Source organism: Serinus canaria, chromosome 5 (genome assembly GCF_022539315.1).
Source record: "Serinus canaria isolate serCan28SL12 chromosome 5, serCan2020, whole genome shotgun sequence".
Taxonomy (NCBI): Eukaryota; Metazoa; Chordata; class Aves; order Passeriformes; family Fringillidae; genus Serinus; species Serinus canaria.
In genome coordinates, this window is record NC_066319.1 from 52,131,968 (window position 1) to 52,159,744 (window position 27,777).

The following is a 27,777-nucleotide window of genomic DNA, read 5'->3' on the forward strand; positions in this document are numbered from 1 at the left end:
AGGTACTGCCCGAGCTGTAACACCTCCGTTTGGGCTTATTCTCCCCCCCTCCCGGACCCTCCTCCTCCTCCAAAGTTTGGACTGTGCTGGATGAGACCCCAGCAGACATGGGCACAATGGGCATGGACCATGTGGCACCATGCAGCAGGAGCCGCAGCAAGTGTCTGGGAATGAAAATCTGAATCTTTCTCAGCACTGGGCAGCCTGGAAGGAAATAAAATTACATCATTCCTCATAGCACAAGCCCATTTTGTTAGGCACAAAAGACCAGTGTGGAGAAGTTCAGAGGGTAGAATCCAGTGAAGAAAAAAAACCTAATACTCATCTGTGAACCAAGATAGGCTTTATAATTTTTCCAAAACCCTACAAGGGTATATGATAGAACAAACAGCTCCAGACAGTCTGCTCTTGCAAGTACTTTGTGCCAGCCCTGAAGCACAGGGGTTTTCCCAGCAGCTGCTGGGAAACTCAGTCCATTTTTTTTAACTGCTGGCAGACTGGCACCGCTTTTAGAACAGCCCATTGGGGCAATAGGCAATGGTCCCACACAGGCTGTGTGAGCCAAGTTGGACAGCTCAGGCAACCACAGCCCCTGGAGCAAGGGGCAGCTCGGGGATAGCAGCTGGGACCAGGCTGAAAACCAGGATAGCAGTAGGAGACAGGAGAGTCAGAAGGTATGAAACTGGTAGCTGGAGCTCAGAGGGATGGAACCAGGGCCCCTGAAAAGCAAATAAGAAAGGCAAACCCATGCAAGATTATTTCTTTTGGCTGCTAATTTGCTGTCAGTGGACCCATATGATGAGGTGGTGAGGAGCCACCCCGGGGAGAGAGCAGAATCCCATCTTCAAGTGCCCATATGGCCTTAGGTCAGATTAAGCCAATTAAAACCTTATCCTAAAGCCCTTTACTGCAGCAGGAAGCCCAGCTGCTGTGGAGTGGGAAAAAATCAGGTCCTTGGGTCCTGGCTCTGCAGCACTGCCTCTCAACCTCTCCTCTCCACACTCACAAGCTCCAGCTCTTTCTGTAAAGCACAGGACACATCCCACTTATCCTGCTCATCACTGTCCTTCACAATCTTCCTATAAACTTCTGGTTATTTGGCAGGCAGACACATCTAAGCGCTCTGTGCCTCCTTCTTTGCAGCAGAGTTGAGTTCCCAGCGTTTTGTTGTCCTGCAAGTCTCACACTCTGGTAAGGGGCCACTCACAGCCTACACAATGTCCTATAATAATAACACAAATAAACATGAAAGAGCCACGGCCCTTTCCATGTCCCAGTGCCACTAGATGGCACCCGGAGTGTACCCTTCCCAGCCCGGGTGTTCCCAGGGCCACCGGGGGAAACGGCAGGAATCCAGCCCAGCCCTTCCTTGCTACAGAATCAGAGACCTCAGCACTGGCGTCCTCCTCGTCTTTCTTCACGGACCGTGGGGTGCTGCAGTAAAGGCAGGCATTTCAGCCTTCAGTCGTGTGCTGGGGGTACTAGCCTGTGGTGGCTTTTGCTATGCTGCCTGTCACACACACCCTCCCTTTCACCACCTGTGGACCAGGCATCACTCCCAGCTGGGTGCTGGAGAGGAAAGCCTCAAAGCTGGGTGGAAGTTATTTTGATTAATATTGGGATTAATGTATGAGTTTCCCATCATTGACAGGCTCCTCTTGGGAGGAACAGGAATAAAACACAATTTACTTTTAAATTTTTCAATCAGAAGGTTTGCCTTCTCTGAGGGCTCACAGTTTTAGGGATTGATTCTCCTCATGCACATTTGATATCCAACAGAGCTCAGCATGTCCCAGAGTACTACCTGTGTTTTTCACTATCAAGCCCTCCATTCCCTGTCACATCCTTGGCAAAGCCACTAAATAAACCAGGGAAGCACAGACAGCACCTCAGCAAATGTCAGGTCTTTCCTCAGACCTTACAGCATAATTAAGGAGCATCTGCTTTCCACTGCCCTCAGCATCAAGCCCTGAAGGTGACCCTCAGAAATGGCAGCTCAAATGAGGGGAATGCTGGCAAGGCCCTGTAGTAACACTTCAAAGCAGCAGCCAAACCCTGGCCCTGAGCAGTGTGTGGCACTCAGGTGACAAATCATTGCTCATGACACAACCCTTCTGCCCAGAGCAAAGCTGGAGAGGTGATGGAACACAGCTTTCAAAAGAGCCAGAGCAGCTTGTCACTCCTTCCTGCCCACATCCCAAGCTTGGTGTGTCTGGGTGATGGGTGAGCATGGCAGTGGCACAAACCTTGTGCCAAGGGGATCCCAGTGAAACCTTAAGTGAAAAGAGAGTGGGAGAGAGACTTTGTGCAGCCTCTGAGTGATGCTGTCCTGTTCACAGAGGTGGAGTCACTGGAAGAAAGGCCAAGTGGGAAATGCATAGCATAGCTCCATGGTGGCGCTGGCAAGCTGGTGGCAATGGCAGGGCTGTCCCTGCCCACATCCCTAGGCCACAAGATGATCCTACAGGAGGATCCTGAGTGTGACCCTGCTTCCCGGCCCTCTTCAGAGAGCAGCACAAATCCTGCACAAGCGCTTTAACCCCAGGTTAGGGTGAAAGCTAGAAAGGAGGAGGCTGGATCACTCGGGAAGTTCAGGTCACACAATCAAGTGGGTTAAAATTCCTCATCCATTCCATCAAACAAGGCAAATCCCTCATCCTCCTTCCCTGCAGCCTCTCCTTCCCTCCCTGATCACCTCGGACAATCCTAGGGAGTGACCCAGCATTGCCTTGCCACTGCATCCCCTCCAGGGAGCCTCCCCACACACCATCTGCTCTTCACAGGTGACTTGTGGGTACCCAAGGACATCCCTCCCACACCATCTTCCTCCACACCAGCCTGCCTCTCCCCATCACCCCCAGCCAATATCCCTGGGCTCTCTGGCTCTGCAAAACTTCATTAAACCTCATGAACAAACTCAGTCTTCATTTGGTCTCTCCGTGAGTGGATGTTTTCACACATGGTGCAAAAACTTGCTGCTACCAAACCTCATTGATCTGCACACAGCAATGGCAAGCCTGGTGCCCCTCAGGGCTCCCAACTGCTGATTCCAAGCTGAACACACCCTTGTCTGGCTGCAGATGTCAAACAGCACAGACACACATTGACATTGACATGTGCATGGCCAGAGCTGTCCACATGCTGAAGGATTATTTTTAGCCCAACAGTGATGGAAATGTCAGAGAGGGTTTTATTTAGTTTCTCTGGAAGGTTTGTTGCTTGAAATCCCCATTGGCAGAGGCTGACCCTGACCCTGCCATCACAATAGGGTCTGTCATCCAGGTCTGACATCCCTTCCCTGAAATTTTGTGCAATTCAGCAGGAGAGGAGGGTGATTGGCCCATAGAGCCCGGCAGAGCTGACAACCTTCAGAAGGCAGGTGGTCATCCAGCCCTGCAGCCCAACCCATGCCCACCCAGCCAGGCTGCAGCTCCCCCAGATTCCCCAGCCTTCCCACATCCCAGGGAAAGTCTCACTGAAACCACAATAGACAGCTATGAAATGTTAGGGATACCAGCACTGGCCTTTTGAGTAGCCAGGCAGTCAGGAAGGGCAGGCAGGCCATGGGATGCTCTCACTGCCCTACAGTGACAAGAGATGAAATGTAACAGAGCCAAGGTCTCCTGGTGCCCTGAAAGCACGCAGAGGACTCCCTGGAGATGGAGCAACCTGTTTCTTCCTTCTCTGACACTCACCTCATGCTCAGCACTGCACCAGGAACAAAGTTAATGACAATTTCAAACGTGCCCTGGCTCCTTTCTAGCTCACAGGACCCCATCTGCACTGAGGGCTCTGGGATGGGGCACCTGTGTCCCTGGGTGATGGCACAGCACTGCAGAATGTGGCAGCACCCAGCTGGGTCTGCACTTCTCAGGGTACCAGGGCATGACATGTCTTCTGCTACACACTTTGGCAGGTTATGCACAAATTTTCCTTCTTCTTGTTAGGGTAACAGACTCGAGGGGGAATGGCTGCTCAGAAAAGCACTGGCACATCCTGAGGTAGAGGTTTTTGCTTGGTTATGGTGTCAAAGAGGAGCAGTAATGGCCTATATTCACACAACAGCAAAGGAGGGCCTTGAAGCACATCCCGCTTGGGATGTATGTGACCAGTCCATACACAACCAGGAAGAAAAATCAGTGTTTTTCCTTCAGAACTGCCTATTTACATCTGAAAACTAACAAAGACCTTGGCCAGAGGCTGGGACAAACAGATCCTTTTACTGCCTGCTTCCCATGAGGTTTTCCCCTCTCTCCAAGAGGAAACTTCCAGTAACCGTGGTATAAAAATTAATGCAGGGCTATGTGCTTGAGCCAGCTCCAAAACTCATACAGGAAGAGCTCCCCATCTCACACCTCACCATGGCAGACTGCCCCCAAAGCAGGTCACAGCCTTCATGAGAGAGGGAAGAGGCAGCTCTTTCTGCACCCTCCTGGTGCAGGTCAGGCTTTGGGGGGTAAACTGAGGCACCCAGATCTGCAGGCATTGCCAGCACAAGCAGCCAGGCAATATTCCCTAACAGAGGTCTTGGATCTCTCGGGAGGTTGCAATGCTGGGACACCATGTTGTGCAGTAATCCCTGGTTTCATTGGAGATTTCATGGAACAAGGGGTGGAAACAGAGAGGAATTCAGTGAAAGGAAACCCTCCTCCACACTTGCCACATCCTGGGAATAACCACCAGGACTCAGCTGAATGGCAATCTCTAGGAAATCTTGAAGAAATGTCTTTCAACCGTATCCCATTCATCTTCCTCCTGGACTTTACATATAAGATTGGGATTTGAGCCTCATGGTTTTCCTGCAAAAGTGCAGAAATTTTGTCTTCCATGGCTGACAGGCTACTCCATGCTTTGACCTGCATGTGAAGCTTTCAAGGAGCTGTGGTTGCAGATGCTGGCACAGCAGAGCAAGGCCTCATGTTTCTCCCAGCAGGCCTGAGGGAAGGCAAGAAGAAAGGAAAGCTGGATAATTAAATAGCACTCGTCAGAACATGTGCAAGAGTCAATCAGCAGAAACATCCCTCCTGTGCACAATCTTGCATGAAGCTGTATCCACACTTAGCTGCTGAAATCCTCACTTCCTGGGCTAAGCAAACCATGGGCAGCACCCCCACTGCTGCCTGCCCTCCCCAGCCAAACCTTCTCACTTCTCTTCTGGAAGGACATTTCATGCTAACATGAAACAACCAAAACCAGTGTTCTTCCAAAGTCCTGCCACCTCCATATGCAGGAGGGAGAAATGTGTTTCTGGCTAGGAGGAAGCAGCTGATTCTCAGAGAGCCTACGGTCACACCCCAGAGCATGGCAGCAAAATCATAGGGCTGGGATGGAAGGAGGAAGGTGGCACTTCCCATAACTGATTTCACCTTTACTGACACCCCTGAACTCAGGTGAGGCCACCAAACTGTGCTAGGCGTGTGTGTCCACCACACTGCACGCTCAACTGGGTCTGCTGGGATTTGGGAGCCTATTTGCCCAGGGAATTTCAGCAAACAGGAGATTCAGGGACTTACGAGGCTTTAAAAACTTGTTCTTCGATATCTTTCCTAAAGCAAAGGCGACACTAAGGGTAATTTCTTCAAAGCAGGGTATAAACATGGGTGGCTGACAGCTAGTTTATTATATCAGAATCAGTTTTCATTAGGAGGGGAAGCTTTTGTGCTTATTAATTGTTTCTCTAATTGCTTTCCCTCCCTGCTACCAGGGCAGCCTGCTGTCTGCCTGTGCCTGGAGGGCAGAGTCGTGCATACCTCATCCCTGATCTGCTAACATGGGTAACTATAAATAAATAGTGACACCTGAGAGGGGAGGAGGAAAGGGACTGTGCTTCTCAACCTCAGTCTAGTCAGCTTATGCAACAGAATGTAACTGCTGACAATCTGTAGTTATTGACTGAGCAGGACTATTTCTGATCGCTGAGGGCTCTGACCTGGCCAATGTAAAACAAAATTCTCCACCTCTGAGCTGGAGCTGGATAACTTTGGATTAGCAAGTAGTTGTCAATTATTTAAAGTGAAGAAATGTTCTCCACTAGGCAGTATTTTAAATCCATGAGGAACAGCTTAAATTTGAAATCTGCTGCAACTTAGCCTGCTCGCCCCCCCATTAAAAAAAAAAAAAAAAAGCTCATTTGTGATTGTGAAGGAGTCCCTTGGGAGACTGAAAAGTGACTGCAAGTATCCCAAATGAGTCTTGGCGATTCTCACCATTGGATTTAACTCCTTGCAATGACAGTCACCCCTCTGTTTTTAACCCTCCTCCCTTCTGCCATCAGCTGCTGTTTCGGCCAGCACACAGTGGGCAAACTTGGCTCTGGTTCTCACAGCACAGCACAGTCAGCTAAATGGGGCCAAGCCTGGTTGAATTAGGCAGCTGTCATGGAGGGGGCAGTGGTGGGACGCACACATCCCTCTCCTCAGCACCAGAGAAGCAGGAGGATCACTGAGAGGATCCTCCTTGGCTTGTCCTGCTAGGAGGCAACAGCACCTGCCTGGGAGACCGTGCTCAGGCAGAGGGTAAGAGCTGGAGGGACGGGATGCTGCAGAGAGACCTTGCTGCAGGGACACAGACAGGAGTGAAAGATGGGGAGGAAGAGCCAGCCCTGTCTTCTCCTTTGTCCCTGCTGTAACCTGAATCACTCATCTAAGAATTCAGCACCCTGCACTGCCTACAACACGATCCTCCAGGTGTGGAAGTCTGCAGGCAGAGAGAGGGAAGTAGAGCCAATGTATGGAGCAATGAGGGCCTTGGGGAGGTGAGACTACAGCTCCACCTCCCTGTGAGAATTGTGCCTGGGCAGATACACCTTACACACAAGCACACTCACACACACCCACCTTTGCTAACAGCAGAGACAGCCACAGAGTCCACATTTTCTAGGTTTTACTTCTATATCTGCAAAAAGCAGGTTTGCTTCTGTTTCTGATTCCCTGCAATTATCATGAAATGCCTTCAAGAGAGCAGCTCTGTCTTCTCGGCTGAGCGAATCTTTGATGTCCAGCACTGCACTCAGATGTTCCTTCCTTTCCAAAAGGACAAGAGGACAGTAAGTGAATGAGTCAAGAAAAAAACCACAACGTTTGTTTTCTATCCCTAAGTTTTGCTGGACCAGACCAAAGATTGGAAGCTGCTTTTTGACACCCTCTGGCTATCTAAGGGGGAGGCCACATCCCAAGAGCTGTGTGGGATAGGGCTGAGCTCCTGGGTCCCAAGCCCAGAGCACACAGCATACCTGTGATGTATTGAAAATGTTCAGCTTAGGTTATTCCTAGAAAAAGACCTGTATCTATCATAATAGGTTTCAGATAACTCTACATTTGACTATTTGGAGGCATTTTTGATATCTTTTCTCCCCTCAAATGGAGCTAATTCTTGTTCATTAGAAGGTTACAGGATTTGTGTTCTACAGAGCACTGTTCCCCTCAGCAGGGAAATACTGTATTGGATATAAGGCAAATGTATCCAAGCCAAACAGTTTGAAACAGAGAAATCTGTTGTAGTCAAGAACAGTGCATCCACTCACACCAGGATGACCTCCTCTGGGATCTGGGTCTTCTGAGAATTTTCTATGCCCACTTCCTCTACTATGTATATACATATATATATCATTGCTATGCTGTATCAGATAAGCAGCTTTTTAGCTCAATAGCACCTTCAAAAGTAGTAAAGTAAAAATGAAAAAGAAACCAAATGAAGCATAACATAATCTCTTTTTCTTTTTATTTTTTTCTTTGCCTACTGCAGTTCTTCCTACAGAAGTATAGAGACTTCCCTTGCTGCAGGTTTATATGATGACTGTCATGTTGAATAGGCACTGAAGTAATTATCTGCCACAAATTGTCTGCCCCACATTTGAAGGTATTCACACTTTTGGCCTTCACAGCATCCTGTGACAGAGAGTTTTACACTGCAATCATGTTAAGTTGGAAAAACACAGGCACAGCACATCAGAACAAAAGATAGATGCAGTAAACCACAGGCTTTGGAAAAAATGCGGTTATCTAAGATCTCTCCTTCCTAGTAAAACCTGTGTTTCAATTCTGTTAAATTTTCTGTAAGAAATACAAGTATATATTCTTGCTGAATACACCCAGAAACTTCTGAAAATTGTTACAGAAGGTATGGTGAAGTGTTGAAACCAGAAGCCAAGTGTTTGAAAGTTATGAAATGCCCAAATTAAAGATGTTCTTGAAACCTACATTTGATACATATGCTCCTGTAAATTCTGCATTAAGGTAGTACTTTTCCCACAGCATTTCTGCATTGTTGACAGCAATTTCATCCATCCTCCACCTTTACAGAAGGACATCTCAACTTCAGCAGTTCATGTCTGACAAGGATATAAACCAGGCACCAGTGAGTACATTCAAAGGGTCACTGTGCCTGGCCCAACACACTGCAAAAGTATCACAGGACTAATAATGCTGTAAGTCTTCTGGTTTCAAGTGATCATGTAAGAAAGTACAGAAGCCAAAGCAATAAAAGACATTACCTGAGGTCAGGAAATTCTTTTAGAATGGGCAGAAGTGCTATTTTCATCCCCTCAGGATCAGAAGTTTGAACAAGCTCTAAAATTGCTTTCATGGGATCCTTGAGAGAATCAGCTGCAGGGCCCTGGGGAGAAAAGCAGTGGTGTGTTCAGGGCAGGAGAAACAGCACAGCACATTAAGAGCTAGACTTGTGTCAGACTGGGGATCTCTCTGTGTGGGTTAGTAGCTTTGCAGGAATATGTATAGAAGTGCATGTATAGAAATCTGATTTTCCCCCAGGATAGCAGAAAAGAACCTGGGGAGTAGCCACAGACTGCTTCCAGGGTGGCTGGGCAACCATCTTCAGCAGTGCAGAATCCCCTCCTGCTCTTCCTTGGCAAAGCTGGCAAATGTACCTCATTTTTTCCCTAAACTGCCTTTCCTTTCAGGGCCATTTCACTTCATGGAATGTGGTTTATTTCTGGAGGTAAGCACAGCCCTGTGCTTGACCTGTATGAAAACAAGTCTTGTTGGCCAAACATGCTGGCATTTCTGCCACCCCAAAGCAAGCCCAGGGACAGAAAAGCAACCTTAGAGAGAGGATGAGAGAACACAGATCCTCTAATGGACAAAAGTAGGAAACAGGGCTGGACAGTGGAGAAAACATGACATGGTTGGTAGATGTTACACACAGTGATCTCCCTCTAATCTGGAGCACACAGGAGAAAAAAGTCTCATCAAAAAAACACATGGCAGAGCTGGAGAAGCAGAATGCAGATGAACCACCAGGAAGAGAGTTTCAGGTCTTGCTCACATTTTTCATCAGTGCAGTAATGCAATTTAATTGCTTCCCTGAATTATTGATGCCACCACATCAACAGAGACTCTGTGACAAAGCAAACCTGGAGAACAGGCTTCCAAACTGGGGCAGGAGAAGCCCAGGTTCCCCTGATCTGCAGGGGGCATTAGAAACAGCTGGTCATATTCTCCATGCAGCTCCTCTGCAATGAACATAAATTAAAAATAATAATAATATTTGAAGACAGCCTTCCCCCTCTCCCCCCGCACTGCAGGCACACAGCATGTCTAGCTCTGCTCAGTGCACAAGCTGTACTCAGCTCCTGAGGCACTGGTACTGTACAGCTTCATACTTGGCAAGCTCACTATTACAAAATGCTAATTAACTTGAAGGCGTCAGATGTAGTTAAGCACTACATAGTCAGGCAAGGTCAGAGGTAAACAGCCTGCAGTCTAAAGGGGAAAAAAAGAGGTGTTTTGTCAGCAGTGTTTAAGTGTCTTTGACGCGTACTGCTCTTAGGAGAGAAGCAAGGTATTTCCTAATGTGTTTTGAGAGCAGAGGGGAAGGAAGAGCCCAGAGAGAGAGCAGAGCAGGGCAGGGAGCAGGTGCTGCCTGTGCAACAACTGCATGATAAATTCAGTCTGCAGCAGAGTTCATATTTGGCATGCATAACCGTGAGCCTCACTACTAAGGAGCAGGCTGTCCCCTGCAAATCTCTTGTGCATTTCACCTCTAAGGCTTTCAGTGCTCTCACATCAAGTAAGAAAGTGCACACACTGGGGACAGTGGGGAAAACATTCTAACCAGATGCAGCTCTTTTTCACCCAAGCTTAATGTAGGGTTTTAATAGATAATTAGATTTCCTCTCTTTCCTTTGCAGTGTTCCATACACATTACATCCAAAGCTGATGGTGAGCACAGCATTTCTGGTAAACTTCAGAGTTAAGATTAGAGAACGCTCCTGCTATTCCCCATGTCTCAGTTGCTGAAAGCATTAATTCATCTGTGATCGATCACTCCAAGAGAGGTGGGCCTTCAGCTAAAAGCACTGGCAGCTCCCAGCTTTCTGCCATGAATCTGATGCATTAATTATAATGGGTCTGAGAGGATTTACAGAAGCCTACAGACGATCATTTTTATTTCATTTTATTCATTGGACAAGGTAAGAATTGTTGACATATGGCTTGCAAGGGACTCATCTGTGAGAAAATAGATTTTCAGTCCCTAGCACTTAAATAGGCAAGTTGTGAGAATGATTCAGCATTTGTGAAATTATTAAAACCAGTGTAGCCAAGGGGGTTTATATGCTATCACATCTGAGTCCTGTTACCAGACTGACTTTGCAACCACTGCTGTGCTGCTCAGCCCAGCCCCTTATGTAGCACCATGCCTGGGCACTCTCAGCCTGCATCTGCTAATGAGCCATGCCGAGGACATTGCACAGCAGTGATTCTCCAACTGCACCAGCTGAAGGAGGGGATGCTGCTGCCAGTGCAGTCCTGGCCCTTGGGTAACCAAGGGACTCATATGACAGCCTGGTGGCACCCACAGATGATGTGTGCTGCACTGTCAATTACACCAGATTATGAGATGAGACTTTTTAAAGCTTCTGAAGTTGTTTCTGCAAATCAGAACCAGCACTTCTGCACAAGTTTTCTTCAGGGGTGTGGCTCTGCTTTTACACCCAATATTCTGCAATGTGCCTTCACCTCCTAATGGTGTGAGGTGTTTAGCCCTGCAGGAAGACTCGTTCCTCCCCACAGCTGTCAGCAGCCACAACAGCATCAGCAGGTTTTTGCCATGAGGAAATGCCACAGCACAGGGAAATGGCTCAGGCAGCCATCATCCCAGCTCTGAGGGGCTGGGAAGGGCCTGTGGGGAGGGAAGAGGCTGGATGGAGGGGGGCAATGCACACCCATGTCCAGGGAGGAGCAGCCTTACAGGGCAATCCACAGAGCAGGTGGAGGTGTGGAGCAGCCTGTTTGCTTCATCACTCCAGAGCTCCAGGGTAAGCACTGCCACCCCATGCCAGGAACCAGAGGCTTGATGGTGGAGCTGGCAGCTTTGGAGCTGTCTCACTGGCTCAGGGGAGCATGTCTCATTCTTGTGTCAGTGGCAGCAGTGCAAAACTTGCATCTTCCAGTCACACATTTCAAAACCATCAGAACTAACAGCTTCTGACAGTTCAGAAGGGCTGTCAGCACATCTGAACGTCACTTCAGTGAAGCTTGATACCCCTGTGGTAAAAACACTTAAGCTTTTTTGTAGTTTTCAGAGTCTCTTCTTCTGCTGGTATTGTTCTTGATGACAAAGAGCAAAACTGTAACCATATCAAAGACTTACTAAGCACTCTTTAAAGATGGTTTGCATCATCCTATGATCTTCCTCTATCTTGTTGACAATCCTCCTCCTCTGCATAGCAGATGTTTTCCTGGGAGTGGTCAGGAGGGCCTGCATGTATTCTGTAATAATGATGGCATTGACAGCCTTGACGAGGGCCTGTTCCAGAGCAAAGATACCCAGATTAATTTCCCTGCACCAAGCAAGGCTCAGCCACACCTGTACCAGGGCAGAGAGCAGATATTCTGCCCTTGCAGATGGCTGTCCCATTTCTTTGCTTAAGTATTAATTTAAATTGCTTGATCTAACACTTGGTAACACTTAGACTACCTCCAAGCTGCATGTGGATGACAAACCTCAATGGTAAGTGTGGAGACATCAAATCAAAAGCAATGGGACCAGTAAGCTGAGCCAGAGGTCACTCACACTCCAGAGCTGCAGCAACACTTGGCTTGGCTAACAAATACATCACCTGGGGAGAGCTTGGGCTGCAGACAAAGCCAGATGCAGCCTCCCTCCAGCATCTACACTTGACACAGGGCCCTTGGGCACACAGTTATGGTTGAGCACAGAGAGGTCACCTGGGCAACTCCTTCTTAGCTCCCACTACCAGCTGAGGAACCCCAGTGCAGAGGCCATGCAGTGCCTGACAGGGACAGTGAGTGTTTCTGCTGGGGGGTGGGCTGCTGCCCAGAAACCACATTTTGTTAGCAATTGAAATCAGAGCAGGGGTAGGCTGCAGTCCAAAGGTACAGGAAATCCCCAGCTCTGTCCAAAACAGACAAAGCAAGAGACAGAGAGCTCTGGCACAGCGTTTCACCACTGAGCTGCTGCTTGCCCCAGCACTAATGTGACATAATGTCCAGTGACAGGCTTTGAACAACAGCAGAATAGATCCTACTTTTTTCTCTTCCATTACTTTTTCCATATTGCAAAATGTTAATTAAAATCATCACTGACAAAGAGACTGCAGACCTGAGAGTCCCATGCTTAGGAGGACACATGGCACATGTAGCAGCAGCAAGTCCAGCCTGAACAAAAAAGAGGATTCCCCAGGTACAACCTCATTGCTGAAGAGATAGACTCAAGAGTGTTGTAAAATCCTAGACAAGTTGTTTAGGCTACTGTAAAGGTGAAAAAACTTGGGTACTTTGTGAGGTTGTTTGCCGATTACTCAGCATGAAATACTGTGCCCTTTAAGAATTTGGACTTTGCACCCCTCTGTGTCCACACTACATCAAAGGGATCAATAATCCTTACAAATAAGGTTGAAACACATTAGAAGCTGAGAAGATTTCCAATATAATGATATTGGGGCAATGGTAAGAGAGGAGGGAGCCCAACATTCCCTCTGTATTTGGGAGGTACATTCAGTTTCCACATTTCTTCATTTGTTGGTTTCTCTGCTGAAATTTCAGGAAGGTCCCAGCTGTCACTACCCAACCCTGGTGAATAGAGGTATTGGACTGAGACCACCAGATACTTAAAAGCCCATTTGACAACAGAGAAAACTGCAGTTAAGATTAATTTTCTAGTACTGTGCCATCCAAATGTTCAATTACTAGTTTTAGTGATTTCACAGAACAGAATGGTTTGGGTTGGAAGACACTTTAAAAATCATATAGTTCCAACCCCCCTGCCATAGGCAGGGACACCTTCCACAGAACAGGTTGCTCAGTACCCCTCCAACATGGCCTTCTACACTTCCAGAGATGGGGCATCCTCAGCTTCTCTGGGCAACTTCTGCCAGCACCTCAACACTCCCACAGCAAAGAACTTCCTCCTAAAATCGAATCTAAACCTATTCTCTTTTACTTTGGATCCATTCCCCCTTGTCCTTTTACTACATGCCCTTGGAAAAAATCCCTCTCCATCTTTCTTGTAGAATGATTTCCTAAGTAACATATTGTTCTCACTTTCTTACTTATTTCTTACCTCATATATATCTGTTTTTTTCTTCCCAAAGGTCAGAAAGTTTTGCTTTAAGGATTCAAGGATGTGGTCAAAACCACTGTCACACTTTTTGAAGTGGTTCTTCAGTGTTCCCTGAGGAAAAGAAACAGACAGAGTCAAAGGGTGCACATGTAGAGACACCAAACAAACAACAGACACAGATTATTGTGTCTTTGCTCTTTCTGCTCTTGGAAACAGACTTCTCCACCAATTGCAGCATCCTGTGTTTTTATTTCAAAGAAAATCAAAACATGAAAAAAAGAAACAATTCCAGCTCAGGAAGGATGTACTAAGTTCTTAAGCCCAAACCTGGAAGACTGAAAACCTGGGCACTGGGCCTCCTGTCCCCACCAGGGTTGCTGGTGCTCGATCAGAACCACCCCCAGTTCCCACATATTTGTGTGGGCCCATGGGACAGGCTGGCAGTGAGCTCTGGAGACCAAAACTGCACAGTGTAGCCAGAGTTTCTCTTATCATTTTCCTTTTGCTGCCTCCAGCATGCCCGAGGGAGCCTGTGCAATGAGGCTGAAGATGCTCAGGGGAGCTTCCCAGGGAAATGCACAGGATCACACACTGACAGGAGCCTGGAATTCTGTGTTTTCCAGACACAAGGGTGAACAGTGCTTGGGCTAACAGACTGATACTAGAAAGTGTGAAGGGAGGGGACTTTATCTCAAGGGAGGGACATATTTCTGGTCAGCCTTCTCTACATCCTGACTACCCAGCACAGCCCTGGGCTCTGTGAGTTATCACTATCCTGGGAAGATGCCCGGCTACCGGGAATTAATAGGTACCAGGTGAAATTCAACTTTCTGGGGTCTGGGCAGCAAAACAGCAAACACTACAAACAGTGAAACTGTGGTCCCAAAACAGGAAAATGTGAAGCTGTCCACATACAGATTCTGATTAGGCAGAGGAGAATACCAGGCTTGAAGGCCAAACTATGGCATCACCTTTTCCAAATCAGGATGTGAGAGGGAAGTGCATGCCAGCCATATGGTCTACAAAGAGTCAGAATTAAAATGGGTCTTCCATACCTTGACTTTAGCAGTGATGGTCTGCAGAAAATGCTCCATAGTATCCTCTTCTATCCTGTGTAGAAATCCATTTACCTTAACATTCTGCTGAGTGCTGACTCTGCAAATGTATGTTAGCTTATGCCAGACAGTTCTGTTTAAAAAAATAAATATGGAAAGTATTGATCAGATCAAATCAAGCTATTCTCTCAGATCAAAGCTCTTTCTACTGTAACCAACACAGCTGCCTGGGTCATTGAATGGACACATGCTCAGGTCCAAAACTAGCTCAGTGAGCTGCATTTCTGTGCTCATTAAGACACTGCCACAAGGGCACAACAGCTCAGTGCATGCAAATGCCACTTGTACCCATCACTAGTGAGACCACATCACTAAAAATTCTAGTATTTTCAAAAAGGAACAAGCATGAAGCAGCCTTGATAAACAGAGCCTGGGTGAGCATCCCATGTGCCTTTGACAATCTACAAATACAAGACAAACAATTCTTCCATCAGAACAGTCTTCCAGTCAGCAAATCCTGGTTAAAATTATCACCAGCTTGAAACCAGACATTCTACATTCTGGAAAGGCTCAGTGTACTACTTCATTCTAAGTAAAGCTGTGAAGGATTACATAAAAGAGACTGTTAAGTATTCAGTCTAGGATCCAGCATCAGCAACATGCAAATACAACAAACAAAGCAGCTACCTAGGCTCAACACAAGGCTCTGATGTCAAGTAATCACTGTGCATATGTTGGATTTTTGCATTTTGCTGACTCCAGAGATCCCTGGATATCTTTACACAGGAAGAAGAGAAGCAACCTCGTTTTCTCCGATGCTGCAAGTGCTTCTGAAATTAGCTTGTAGGTGCAAACATCCTCCTCCACCCTTCTGTGCTTTGCTGCTTCCCTCCTTCCTAGCAGCCCCAGGGAGAGCCTGGCATATTCCTTGAGGTTTCATTCAGGCACTTAAGATTGCACCTACCAAGTGCAGTAGCACACACATCTCAGCACAACATTTATGAGGCTTTCCTGCTAGAGCATGATCAGGCCAGGGAAAGGAAGGATATCACAACCCACAGTGGGGTAAGCCAGGATAGTGTCCTCACACATGACACAGCACTGCTGCCTGCCTCCTGCTCAGTGCAGGAAAGGGGAGATGGCTGCAACCCCTGCACCTGCAGGGCCTGGGAGCAGGCAAAAAGTGGCAGTACAGCCCTGTGGCCCTGGCCACAGTCACGGTCCCCATCTCAGCCTCCCTCTTGCTGGGACAGCCAGGGCAGTTCTGAAGGAGTTTTGCTGACAGCAGCTGGCTTCCTCCATATTTAAAGGCTGGTGTGCACAGGGTTGGATGATCATACCCAGCTGGAGGCAAGGTTGGGCTCATACCAGTGTCAGGAGGAGATCAGACCAGCAGAAAACTCGTTTTACTCCCTATGTCATGAGGCTCTGCTCTCTAACCTGAGAAGGCAGCAACTCTCCAGGATTCGTAAGGTGCTGTAGATCTGTGGGCAGCCATCAAGCTGGATAAAACTTCTTACTTCATCTTCATAGCTAAAATAAAACAGGAAGAAGCACCTTTAATCTGGCATGCTCCATAACATCGAACATCAATAGCATACTGAAGAAATACTGTGTGATTATTTGTCTTTTTATCTCACGGTTCCAATCCCCCAGGTGGGATCTACAGCATGACAAAGTCTCTGTCCTGCCCAGCTGATGAAGAATAAAAACACAGGAACAGCAGGGAGAGCCCTAGAGCTGCCTGGGTACCTTTGCCAGGGACCAAGAGGCGGGAGGTTGATTTGTAACACTTTCTTCTGGGAAGCAACTCAGGCTTTGCTAATAAAGCTGCAGAACAAAGTCTCAGTGTGTATGAATAACCCACAAGGTCCTGAACTGCTTTGTCAGTCTCGGTCTCCCAAAAGGTGCCTGCACAACTCCATTTTATAGGAATTTCTTCCTTCTCATCATTTGGAGGGCCAAGGATCTTAAATCAAATCTCCATCTGAAATACTACCAAAACCAGCAGTCCTGGCATTTTCTGCTGAGGGGGACACATGGGGAGAAAAATACCCAAGAACAAAAAGCAGATTAAGTGAGCCAGAGAAGTGGTTCCCTAAAGAGAGAGGGTAGGTGAGAAGGCATTCATTCTGCTATGAGAACTAGGACAGAGCAGAGCTCCCCACCCTGACACAGAACCAGAAGAAAGCACTGCGCCTGGGATGCACAGCCAGGGTAGGAAGGGCCAGGCCTGGGACCTGGACTCTAGGCTGCCCCTCTTCCCAAGTGTGTTTAAGGTCTGAGCCTCTCCAGATCTCCCGCAAAGTCTTTATCCTGTCCCAGCTACTCCAGGGCACTTTGTTCCCTCAGCTTTAGTCCAACTACAAATACTGAGCACTCAAACAGCAGTGAAGTGCTGTGTCTCCAGTAACAACTTAATGGGAAACAGCCATCAAGATCCAGGTGAACACAGCATCACCAGCTGCTTCATCGGAATTTCTTTCTTTTGAGCGTGAAGAATGTTACCTAGGAGGAAAACAGCATCCTTCCTACCTCTCCAGGAACCTCAGGCACTCCTCCAGGCACTCAGCTTCCACCTTCTCACTCAGGCTCTCACTGACTTGCCTGGCAGCCTCTGTCTTCTCTGTTAGTATCTGTGGATTTCAATGTGTGAGAGGAGAACTGGCCAAAGTAATTTGTTCCCTATGCAGTGAACAGGAAAACATCCCACTGGTCACCCTGCAGCAAATCCCTCTGCCCTAGGCACCAACTTCTCCTTCAGTTTTGAGAGTCCTCATGGAAATAAATGTATTTTTTATCAGCCTTATTGTAATGCCTAACCCTACATCTTTGCTACTGCTGTTTTTGTTGTGGTCAGCAGGCTTGTGTAAAAGCTTGTCCCTGCAGATGTTCTCTGCTGGCCACATCCAGCCTGGCAGCTCAGCTCATACACAGACCTGCCATCTGCAGGAGTATCTGTGCTTCTACCTGACTCACCCTGGCAGATAAATTTGGGTGCAGCCACTAAAAAGAAGGTTATGCAGACCTATCTGTGTGCCCTGCACCTCTGCCAGGCTCTCTACATGGGATGCCTGAAGAGGGGAGGTGTCACTTTCCCAGCCACCACCACTCACACCTGACACAGCTCTGAATATTAAACCCTACAGCACATGTCCTGCCCCACTGACCCCAGCTGGGTGGCCCAGGTGTCTGTAGGAGGTGGGCTGTGCCAGACAGCTCAAAATTCACCCAATATCGGGCAGGCTTGAGCAGGTGGCAACTTAATACTGCCCATTAGTTGCTCTGTGGAAACAAAAGCTTGCAAGGGGAGGAGAGCCAGATGGATAAAAGGAGACAGATGGACCCATATGCTGTGCCCTCACACTGCTCATCAGCCAGAGACAAAGGGTGACTCACATCATGAATGGGTTTTTCCACTGCTCATCACAGATGCAAAAGCTTACCCAAAGGGGCTGGATAAAATAAGCCACCCCAAAGTGTCAGAAAACCACAGCTGATGAGTTTCCATGACACCTTGATCATTTTCTATCTGAAGTTTAAGTGTCAGCCTGAGAAAATTGAGGAGGTGGTAATTTTATAAGGCTTTCCTATTAATCCAGGCTTTTCCATCACCCACCCCAGAGCAATCAAAACTGTCAGTTGCATACACAACAGAGTGAATCCACTCATGCTGAAGCATGGCCAGATGTTGCAGATATGAGGACTATGGGATTCAAACCATTCTTTGTCCTAGTTCCTGTTAGAAAACTTTCCACTGTGAGCCAGGAGCAGGAAAAAAAACATCTTGATAGCTAAACATCACCCTAGCACAGGTACATCACTGGGCACAGCACTGCTCCATGGCTCCAGCAAGTACAGGGCAAGGCAAGAAGGAAACAGTCCCTGATGTGAGTTCTGCTTTTGGTGCCCCGGTCTGAGATGGGCCAGAGGAGTCTTTCTTGCCAGCTAAAGCTGTATCCCCACAAGGAAAACCAGCTGCTGCTGATCTGCAATGCTTACAGTGCCTGAGGTTGTCTGCCATCCCAAAGGACCATAGGGCTACTTGCCTCTCTCATGGCCTGAAATGGGACTGCCACCAGGGTGGTGGAAGCGGAGAAGAGAGAGATACAGTCATGAGAGCCCACAGCCATGCCCCTGATCTCCAGCATCATTTAAGCCCACATGTAAACTCCAGGATTTATTTTAATCCTTCTGCAGGTCGTGATCCACACCCCCTCTGCTCACAGTACATGCTGCTCACGAGTCAGAAGGGTGTGCTCCTGCAGTGCCCTTGGAGCACTGTGCTGTGCTCTGCAGACCCCCCCGCACCACCAGGGCAGCAGTCCCAGCAGGGATGAGCAGGAGCAGCCTGCCTGCAGTTTGCTCTGCCGGCCAAGGGGCCCTGCCACGGCTCAGCAGCTCTCCCTGCTTTTATGAAAGTGCTCTGCAGAGCTCACACAGAGCAGGCTGGGTAGCACACACCACCACTTTCCAAAGGTTACATAAAGATCCAGGAGCATGTATGAAAATGCAGCTTTAGCTCGAATCAGCTCAGACTTATCCTTAGTTTAGTAAGGGGGTATTTTTTCTTTATGTATGCCCAGGGCAAAAACAGGTTTGGGAGCAAACAGCTTAAGTATGGCAGCCAGCTTGCAGGCTTTTCACACACTGAGCTTAGACTGAGACATGCAAAACTGAGTCTTGCCAAATACCCACATGCTTGTGTGCAAAAAACACGACTGCCCCAAAGATTGGGAGCTTTTCAGTTCCCCCCAGTTTACCTCAATGACTGCAGCATCTGCCCAAGGGGGTTTCCCAATATCAAAGGCTTCTTTCAGTGCTTTCCCCACTTCCTCCTAAATGATAAAAGGAAATTAAAAAGTACAGTTAAGATACAATGGCAATCATAACGACTTAGGTTTCCCAGCCTCTCGTTAGCCATTTGGAGTAGATGAATTTCAGCCTCCATTTTTTTGGCTGTCTCATTTAACCCAAAGCCTGGCTATTTTCCAGCTGACCTAATAACATTTTTCTGTTTTGTTCTACATTGTTTGTTTGAGTTTAAATGATTTGCAGCTTTCTTTCATCCCAGTGTCAGCTTGGGTTATCTACAGTCTTCCCTAGTTAGCTTAGCTCAAATGAAGGCGCCCACACAACAAAACAATGCTTAGATACATCTCCATGCTGCCAGCTACTGTAGCTGAGATTTTCCACCCTTCCTCTCTCCAACCAGCATCCAGAGAAACCAGCCAGCATTAATTAAAACCATTCCCTTGCTTGAGCCAGGGACTTGTGAGTGCAAAGAGGAGCAGGCTTAGTGTTTAGAGCTACTGTCATGGTGAGATGGGCCCCATGAGGCTGCACGATGGGAAATTTCCCAAGACTTGGCTGGCTTATGCTAGTTTGAATGGCTGTAAAAACAAAACTAGCACTGCAGAGAAAGGGCTTTTTGCTTAAAACATGATCTGACCTTTATAGAAGCTTTAAACTCAAAAATCTGGCTTGCTTATTTATTCTTTCATTTCTGAATCAAAGGAATATAAAGTCTGATCTCCCATTTTGGTCTTTGTCCTTTTCTGCCTGATGAATTAGGAAATTTGTGGCTGTCAGCTGAAGAATTTCATCAAAAGTATATTCAAAACAACTGCTCTCCCATATTCACTGAAAAGCGTTAATCAAAGACAAATAAGCAGTTGTAAACAACTCAGAAAAATTTCTTTCCTCACAAGTGCCATCACCTGACTGTGAGCAAATGTGTGAACACTATGTGCTGAGATAGCACATCCCTGCTGAGCTGCCCAAACACTTCAAGCCTGCCCCCCACAATGGGACAAAGCATGGCTTAGTGAGGAACTGCAAGGCAGTTAATAACTTGTTGAGGACAGCACTTAGTTGTTTTGGATCAGATTATGTGTCTGCATTAGAAACAGCCTGCTTGTCTGTAGCTCCTGTAGTGATACCAGCACGTCAGGCACCAAAGCTCCAATAGGGAGAGAACAAAAACTTCTGCTGTAGTAAACAGGTCCAGTTTACTTCTTATTTCTTCCTATCCGACCAAAATGTTGCAAGGCTTCAGATCCATGGATGGTCAGTATACCTGTGCTGACTGCAGAACACAAACTTCTCGGTCCTCCTTCTGTCCATTTGAAAAAATACAGGGCTGGTGGGAGAAGACACAGACCCCAGTGATCCTTTGCAGGTCATTGTAAATGAGCATGAGAATGAGCCCTGGCATCATGCTGGAAGGTCTGCCTTGCACTCTTGTCAAATTCCCCAGTACAGCAAGGGCAGAGGTGACAAACTGGCAACCCAATTGATGGCAACAGCATTTTTGTAACCTCAAAGGCACAAAGCTCCCCCACCCCAGGTGTGTCCAGATTGAGGGGAATGCTGCCTGCATGCAGAGCTGACTGAGTTCCCCACACCGGAGTTTCAAAGTGGTTTTGAACCCCACCTGGCATGTGGGGTTCAGCACCTTCAGATATGCTCACAGTTCTCAGCACTCATTTCTGGTTAAAGTGCTTTCAGTTTGCACAGATATCAGGCTGTCATACTCAAAGATAAGTCAGGTATTCATAAGCAAAGCAGACCATGGCTTATTCTGGTCAGGATCTTCTCATTCTGAAATTTTAGTAATCGTTGAAGTGGCAAAATACACACCATGTGATTTAGGCACAATAATACATGACAATTGCTAAGAGATAACAGCAGGATATTTGCTCAATAACAACTGCCTGTATATTAGCATAATGAAGGGCTGAATTACCCTAGAAGCAGAAATAGAGGGATAAAGCAGGTTTTATAAGCTGTGCCACTGAGCTGAAGAGACAGCCATAATTTTTCCATATGGAGTCAGCTTATGTCCACTTAAGCTCATTAGCTTGAATCTGGAGCTGTTCCCAAGCTGGCCAGGTTGGAAGTGAGCTGGGGCAATGCTGTGCTACACTGTCCAGCACTTCCAGCTCTGTTCTTTCAGTACAACTCAGCACCACATAGAGCAGGGATGCTTCAGGATCCAAGGTGGCATGAAAACTCAGGGCAGCATGGTACAGAAGCTCATAACCAGATTGAGGTGAGCCTGCTCAGCACATGGTGTATCAGGAAAACAGAAAGCCCACAGTTAAGCAAAGCATTCTTCAGCTATTACATTAGAGGGAGCTAAAAAAAAGTTAAATTTCCCATCACCGTTAGTCAGCATCTTTGAGGGCTTGTCAATGACTCAGGGACTTGCTCTAGGATAACCTCAGTGGCACTACCCTGAGTCAAGTCACTTCCTTCATTGAAACAAATGCTAAAAAAAGAGCTTGAGAACACATGGTTTTCCCCAGGGTAACGATTAAAAACAGCCCATAAAGATACTTAAACACTGAAACCAGTAGGCTTTAAGCATATTGTCACCACCTGGCACTTCTACTTGCATGTTTGTGACTACCTTCTTGTTCTTCAGGGAATAGTTCTTGAGGAAAATCTCTGCAATTTACAGTACTTTCCCAGGGATGATTCAGCAATTTGCAATGGAATTTCCCCTCCTCTGCTCCCCAGGGGCTGGTGGAAATGGAAAGCAAAAGAGCTGAGTGTGGTAACTCCTGCTGTTGCATTTCAGCTTTAGCTGAATAAATGAGGCCCTGCTGAGTTTTCCAAATAACGTGGTTTCCTCTGGAACTCCCCATTGCCACAACACATCTTCCCTGCTTCATTTGTATTCCACATGTCTCAACAGAATTCTTCAAAGAGGGACCTTTGCTGAGAAAAGAAGGAGATGCTGCAGCCACAGGGCTGGGGTCACCTGTGGGATCACAAGGCAGGATTCTCTGGGGAGGGCTGCTGGGTGGGCACTAGCTGCACATTTTCTTGTGCTGAGCTCTGAAAATAATCTTTGTTTTAACATCAGCAGTGTCAGTCCAACAGGCTGGAGAGGACTGTGAGGGGTCCACACACAGGCAAACTTAGCCACCTCAATATCCTGCACAGCTGAGGCAAAGGGGGTGTAAAACACCCCGGCTTTGCACACGATGGCTTCATTAACAGATGGAGAGAAGATGAATAACATTTTGAAACGGCATTCAAGAAGGAAGTGGGTTTCACCCATAGTCTCTCTTTCTTCCAGATAAATGGGCTTCTGAGAAGAGCAGATTGCAGCTCTCTGAATATGCAGCAATGGGATGAAGAGAGATTTGCAGAAGTCCCAACATTTCCTTGCTAAGGAACAAGGACAAGGCAGCCTCCCTTTGGCAGCAGACAATCACAGATCTTCACACCTGGGCTTTGCAATGAAACTCAGTCAAGATGGAGACCTTGGGACCCACACATGCCTGAGCAGGGCTGGCTGGTTAACAAGGGCACCCCTTAATTTAAACCCACGGGAATAAAACCGGCAGGTAAAACTCCTGAGTTCTTACCCGTGCCGTTGCGAGTAACTTTTCCTCAGTCTTCAAAAGAATCCACACGAGGCACTGTGCACCAAGGGAAAGGCTGTGCCCGGGTCTCTCACATGCCTGGCTGCCTCTGTGTACAGAAACAAGAGCTCAGCCGGAGGGGCAGCTTCCCGCGGGTCCACAGCAGCGCCTGCCTGGCACCAAGCAAACAGGGTGCCCTGCAAGAACCCAGCAGTGTTTGCCGAGCTTGGGCAGCCACAGCACAGCAGATGATCTTGACAATGGCCTTTTGCCAGCTTTTCTTTCGTGCTGTTTCTTTTCCTTCTTCCTACATTTGCTGCCCAAGGGTTTTGCCTGTTGTTCCCCTCTCCCCTCACTGCTGCTCAATTCCTTCTTAAGCTCAGGGACAGTCTCCCAAGCACACTTGCATGAATGCACAATTTTGCAAGTGTCACATGCTCTTTCTGAATGGAATAAGAAGCAGCTATATACCAAGACAACTGCATCTATACATGAGCCTTCACAGAGGTTGTAACTGTATTTAGACAGGAAAAATCAAATGCTGAAGTCTGGCATCTCCGCTCTTCTCATTTCTACTTTTTTCACTACCATCTGACTAATAGAGTCACTGTCTTATTTGTTTGGGGTTTTTTTTCCTTAAAGAAATGTGCATTTTTATAATACATTTTTTCCTATATTCTACTTTTCTTTACATATTTAAATTACATATTTCACCTCCACTTTTATTAAAGTTTTCAATATTTAATAAATCCATTACTCCAAAGTTTTACCATTTCAAAAGCAGCAGTAAAAGGGATGCCTCCTGACCACATCTACCATGTGCCTGATCATGGCCAGTGTGTACCCACCACACAGCTTCCCTCCTTCAGGAGCTGGCTGGGGGAAGAGACCACCTGATGAACTGCTAATGAGCTAATCAAGGATCTATAAGTGTAATTAATACAAGGAACAGAGAAGCTGTGGGCTTGGATGAAAGCAATCAAATAATCCAAAAAGGCTAAGAACTATTAGGCATAAGTAGATTGGAGCTGCCGAGCAGCAATTTAACCACGGACACAGAGAATCAAACTCCTCATCCACCATGAAAAAAGAAACTACAAGAAAGTTTCAGGCTTTGATGACACCCATAGGCTTTGAATTCACTTTGGGCCAAAGGGCCCCAGATGTGCCACTCTTCAGAGGGAAAGCCATATCTATTTCCCCAGACTTGGGCAGAAATTTAATGATCTGTGTTTTTCCTGTGATCTGAACACTAATGAAGGAAATAGAGAAACAACTGGGAAAACTACAAGCTGAATAAAGAAGTGGGAGAACCAAGGGCAGAACAAGAGAAATCCACAGAGCAGCATGCTGACATAAAGGCCAGGGAAAATTACTCTGGGGTAATTAGAGTATTAGGGACCTTGTTAAAAAAGGCTTGATGCAAGGAAAGAAATTGTTCAATAAAGCAGAAAACCGTTCATGTCCAACAGCAGTCCAGCAGAAAAATACCTGCCCACCTCTGGTAAACTCCTGAATCTGGTTTTAAGGATTTAGAAAGAGGCAGTACTGCAATGAAAAAAGGCTCTGGTTCCGAGAGCAGAAGATAGAAGATGCAGTGGGCAAAGCTAAACTCAGCAAGAGTCCTGATCATCCCTGTGTTAACAGGAAGCGGGGACTGTCCTCAGAAACAAACAAAAAAATAGAACTATAAAAAATGTAGGAAAAAAAGTCCTTCAGACATACCTTTTGTACAATTTAATGCTCCATCCATAAATTAAAAGGCTCTGGCTGAAGCTGAAACAGTTACTGTCAGTAAGTGTGGCAAAGTGAGAACACAGAGAAGCATGACAGCAGCGGGCATAGGTGACGAGCAGTCCTGCTTCCTTGAAGACATCACTTCTGTGCTCCAGGCTGGGGAGAAATGTCCTTTCCAGGTGACTCAGGTGCTGTTTTAGTGCAGTCTCATCTGTGTCAGTAGAGGAAGCAAACGGGGGAATCTGGGCTGTCATGTACTGCATTAGCTTTTCCTCCAGATCTTTTCTCCAGAAGTTTGGGCTCCAGGTGGAAACAGAATCTGTCTCTAAGCTGTTGCCAAGCCTCTCTGCTTCCTTCTGCTTCTCCCACTTCAGTGATTCCCCCACTGACTGCAATGGCTCCTGGAGCATCCTATCACTTCCACTGAGTGCTTCTCCCACTACAGTCCACATTTGTTCAGCCAGCAGCTCATAAAGTGATTCAGACTTTCCCACACCATCATTGCCAGAACGCTCCAGGTGATGAATTTGATCACAAGCTTCCAAAAATTTTCCTTGCTCAATGAATCTGCAGACGGTTTCCTCTGCAACAGAATAAGAACACAACTTGCTACAGGTCTATAGGACAATCATTTTAATATCCAAGTTATGAAGTATCTAGTTTATATCTATTCCAGAATTCCTCAGGATCTACTCAAGATCAGCCCACTAAAGGTCTAGCTCTCAGTTTCCTCAGGGCAATCACTTTTTTGTTTCTAAATTTATTTCATCCTTTTGCCTCCAGGTTAACCAAGCCTGAAGATTAATCTGCAGCTTTCTGCCATCATTCCAGAGACCTCCTCATGTGAGAAATGAAGGTTCATTAAATACAATCTTTCCATAAGAAATGTACCATCTGTCCAGAAGAAAAGCATTAAAGAAAGGACATCATCTGAACAAGCCAACAGCTGAAAGCCAAGCCTGGAAGGAATTCTCTGCCTCCTCTACAGAACCCTGGCAGGACCAAAGTGCTGCAAGCTCCCTTGGAAGGAAGATTTTCAGTGCTGCTTTTTTCCAATGTATCTTACCTAGCATATCCAGTCAACCAACAAGAGTTAAATGTACTCTCACAACAGATGCACAGAGCTGCAGTGCTTTTTCATGTGTTTGATAGATTACAAGGTTGAGCAATGAAGGGTTAAGGTTTGCCAAAGGTATCTGGAGCGAGCCCAGAGGACAAATTGAACTGGATGAGAATGCAGGGAAAGTTAAGTAAAGCCAGAAGCAGCGGGACCTAAATAATTCAGGATACAACTTTGGATGTAGAGTGAAGAATGAAAGGAGTATAAGCTTCCACTGTGTTTTGCCTATATCCTTCCTAGCTTTCCTCTATGAAAACATCTCATATGTGTAGTAAGAATTAAATCAAACAGGACTGGAGAGAGGAACATGGCATGAAATGGAGAAGGGTTGATGCAAGGATGATCAGCAAAGCAATTGGCAAGTTATTCAGGAGGGGCCTCCAAGCTGCACCCATCCTGCCTTGGTACATACAACATGGGAAATGTTTAATTGGCACAACCAGCCTGTGTGCAACCCACCTCCCCCTCCCATCTGTGGAGGAGCAGCACAGTCACATGGCTGGGGTGCCAGTCACACCTACATCATCTTTCTCACAAGACACATCAGGAGCTTTGCAGAGATAAAAATAAGAATGGTAAAGAGAAACATTGTGAAGCAAATAAAAAGTGAAATACAGAACTGCCCGGAGTAGCAAGTGTAGAGTTCAGAAGGGACAAGAATTCAGGTGAAGGATGGGGAGGAGGAGAGTGGAAAGCACCTAATCCAGAAGCTGATGAAAAACAAGAGCCTTTGGGATGGGAGGGGCAAAGAAGGTCCAGGCCTGGACCCAGAGATAACTTCAAGGTTACCTGCAGGCGTGCCTCTCTCCTCTCCTTTCCTACTGCTTGGCCTCTTCAGCAAATTCCCTGTCACATCCTCAGCACCAGCCTTCTCCACCGTTTCCTTCCCACCAACCACAGTCTTCAGCAATTTGCCTGCCAAGGTTTTCAATTTCCCTTTCCTTTTTGCCTCCTGCTTCTTTCTCTCCTCATGTGTGGCCTTGGGCAGTATTCTTGCATTTTCCCCAGTCAATTCTTCCACTTTCTTGTTGCCTCCTCCCACAAAGGCCGCCCAGGAATGCTTTCTCTTCTGCATGATCCAAGCAGATTCAGGTGCGTCTGTCCAACTGGGAATACTATCAGAAAAAAATATGAGAAACAGTTCTATGCAGAGTTATCTTAGTGTCTATCTCCCAGAGAAGTTCTCTCTTCTTCTGACTTGTTTTTTATTTTCTGTGCAGCTACAGGCTTCAGCTGCCTTTGAAAAAGTCTAACCTGGTTCCTGTCTGTGCCAAGTGAGGACACTTTTATAGGCTTCCAGCCCTCTTATGTAATCCTTCCCTCTTCTGGGTAAATAATGTCAAAAACCTCATACATAATCTAACCACAACCACTGAGGGAAAGCCAGGGGGATTTTTGGCATTTTCTAAATGATTAAAATATCCCTGCACTGCCAGTTATCTTGATGACAATCCTATCAGTTTAAGGGAGTTGATTAGTAACAACTTTTATGAAGCACACATCCTTTTCCACCCACCCTGCATGCCCAGGCTGCACCTGAGTTTTCCTTTGGCAGGGAGATCACATCTGGGTTTGGAGCCAAGTTTTCCCTTACCTCCCAGCAAGCCTATTGTGAGCCACCAGGGATGTAAAGGCCCAGAGAATGGGAGTTGGCTTCCATGTTCTAATAACACCATTCAGAGGAGATGAGAGCGATCTCAGCCTTCTGGAATGTGCAATATGCCAGCAACTATGTACACTATTATGTATTATTTTAAATTTATAAACACACACATAGATATAAACAGCATAACATTGCAGCAATCCAGCCAACGTGTGTGTGTGTGTGTGTGTGTGTGTGTGTGTGTGTGTGTGTGTCCATACAGGTATGCACACATATGGATCTGTTCACCAGCCAATATCCACAAGTGAAGAAAAAGGAGGAGATTTTCTGCTTAGCACAAGG

At 46.8% G+C, this 27,777-nt stretch overlaps 1 protein-coding gene across 4 annotated transcripts; it reads right to left on the reverse strand.

The window, feature by feature from the left end:
* Positions 1-324: 324 nt before the first annotated feature.
* On the reverse strand, positions 325-27,123 carry LOC103826869 (exocyst complex component 3-like protein 2). 4 transcript variants are annotated; one of them, XM_050974968.1, is made up of 13 exons: positions 26,622-27,123; positions 24,701-24,923; positions 22,979-23,084; positions 20,677-20,739; positions 19,361-19,435; positions 17,133-17,233; positions 16,038-16,130; positions 14,598-14,730; positions 13,543-13,653; positions 11,611-11,766; positions 8,492-8,613; positions 6,837-7,022; positions 325-4,935 (listed from the first exon to the last, which is right to left on the reverse strand). In XM_050974968.1, exons 1-12 carry the CDS (start codon positions 26,905-26,907, stop codon positions 6,842-6,844), a joined length of 1,650 nt encoding a protein of 549 aa, XP_050830925.1. In that variant the 5' UTR covers positions 26,908-27,123; the 3' UTR covers positions 325-4,935; positions 6,837-6,841. The 4 variants fall into 4 exon arrangements, with proteins under 4 accessions (XP_050830925.1, XP_018762743.3, XP_018762744.3 ...); XM_018907198.3 differs by having other exon boundaries at positions 24,701-25,295; positions 26,622-27,118; XM_018907199.3 differs by lacking the exon at positions 20,677-20,739 and having other exon boundaries at positions 24,701-25,295; positions 26,622-27,117.
* Between the last annotated feature and the right edge of the window lie 654 nt (positions 27,124-27,777).

What these genes read in the sequence shown, in the direction of transcription:
- LOC103826869 (XM_018907198.3), bottom strand. Translation starts at nt 26,907, where the DNA reads ATGCAGAAGAGAAAGCATTCCTGGGCGGCCTTTGTGGGAGGAGGCAAC. An exon ending in CCATCTTTAAAGAGTGCTTA is followed by an intron (nt 8,614 to 11,610) that starts GTAAGTCTTTGA and finishes TTTTCTCCCCAG; the next exon opens with GGCCCTGCAGCTGATTCTCT. An exon ending in AAAGAATTTCCTGACCTCAG is followed by an intron (nt 7,023 to 8,491) that starts GTAATGTCTTTT and finishes CCTTTTGGAAAG; the next exon opens with GAAGGAACATCTGAGTGCAG.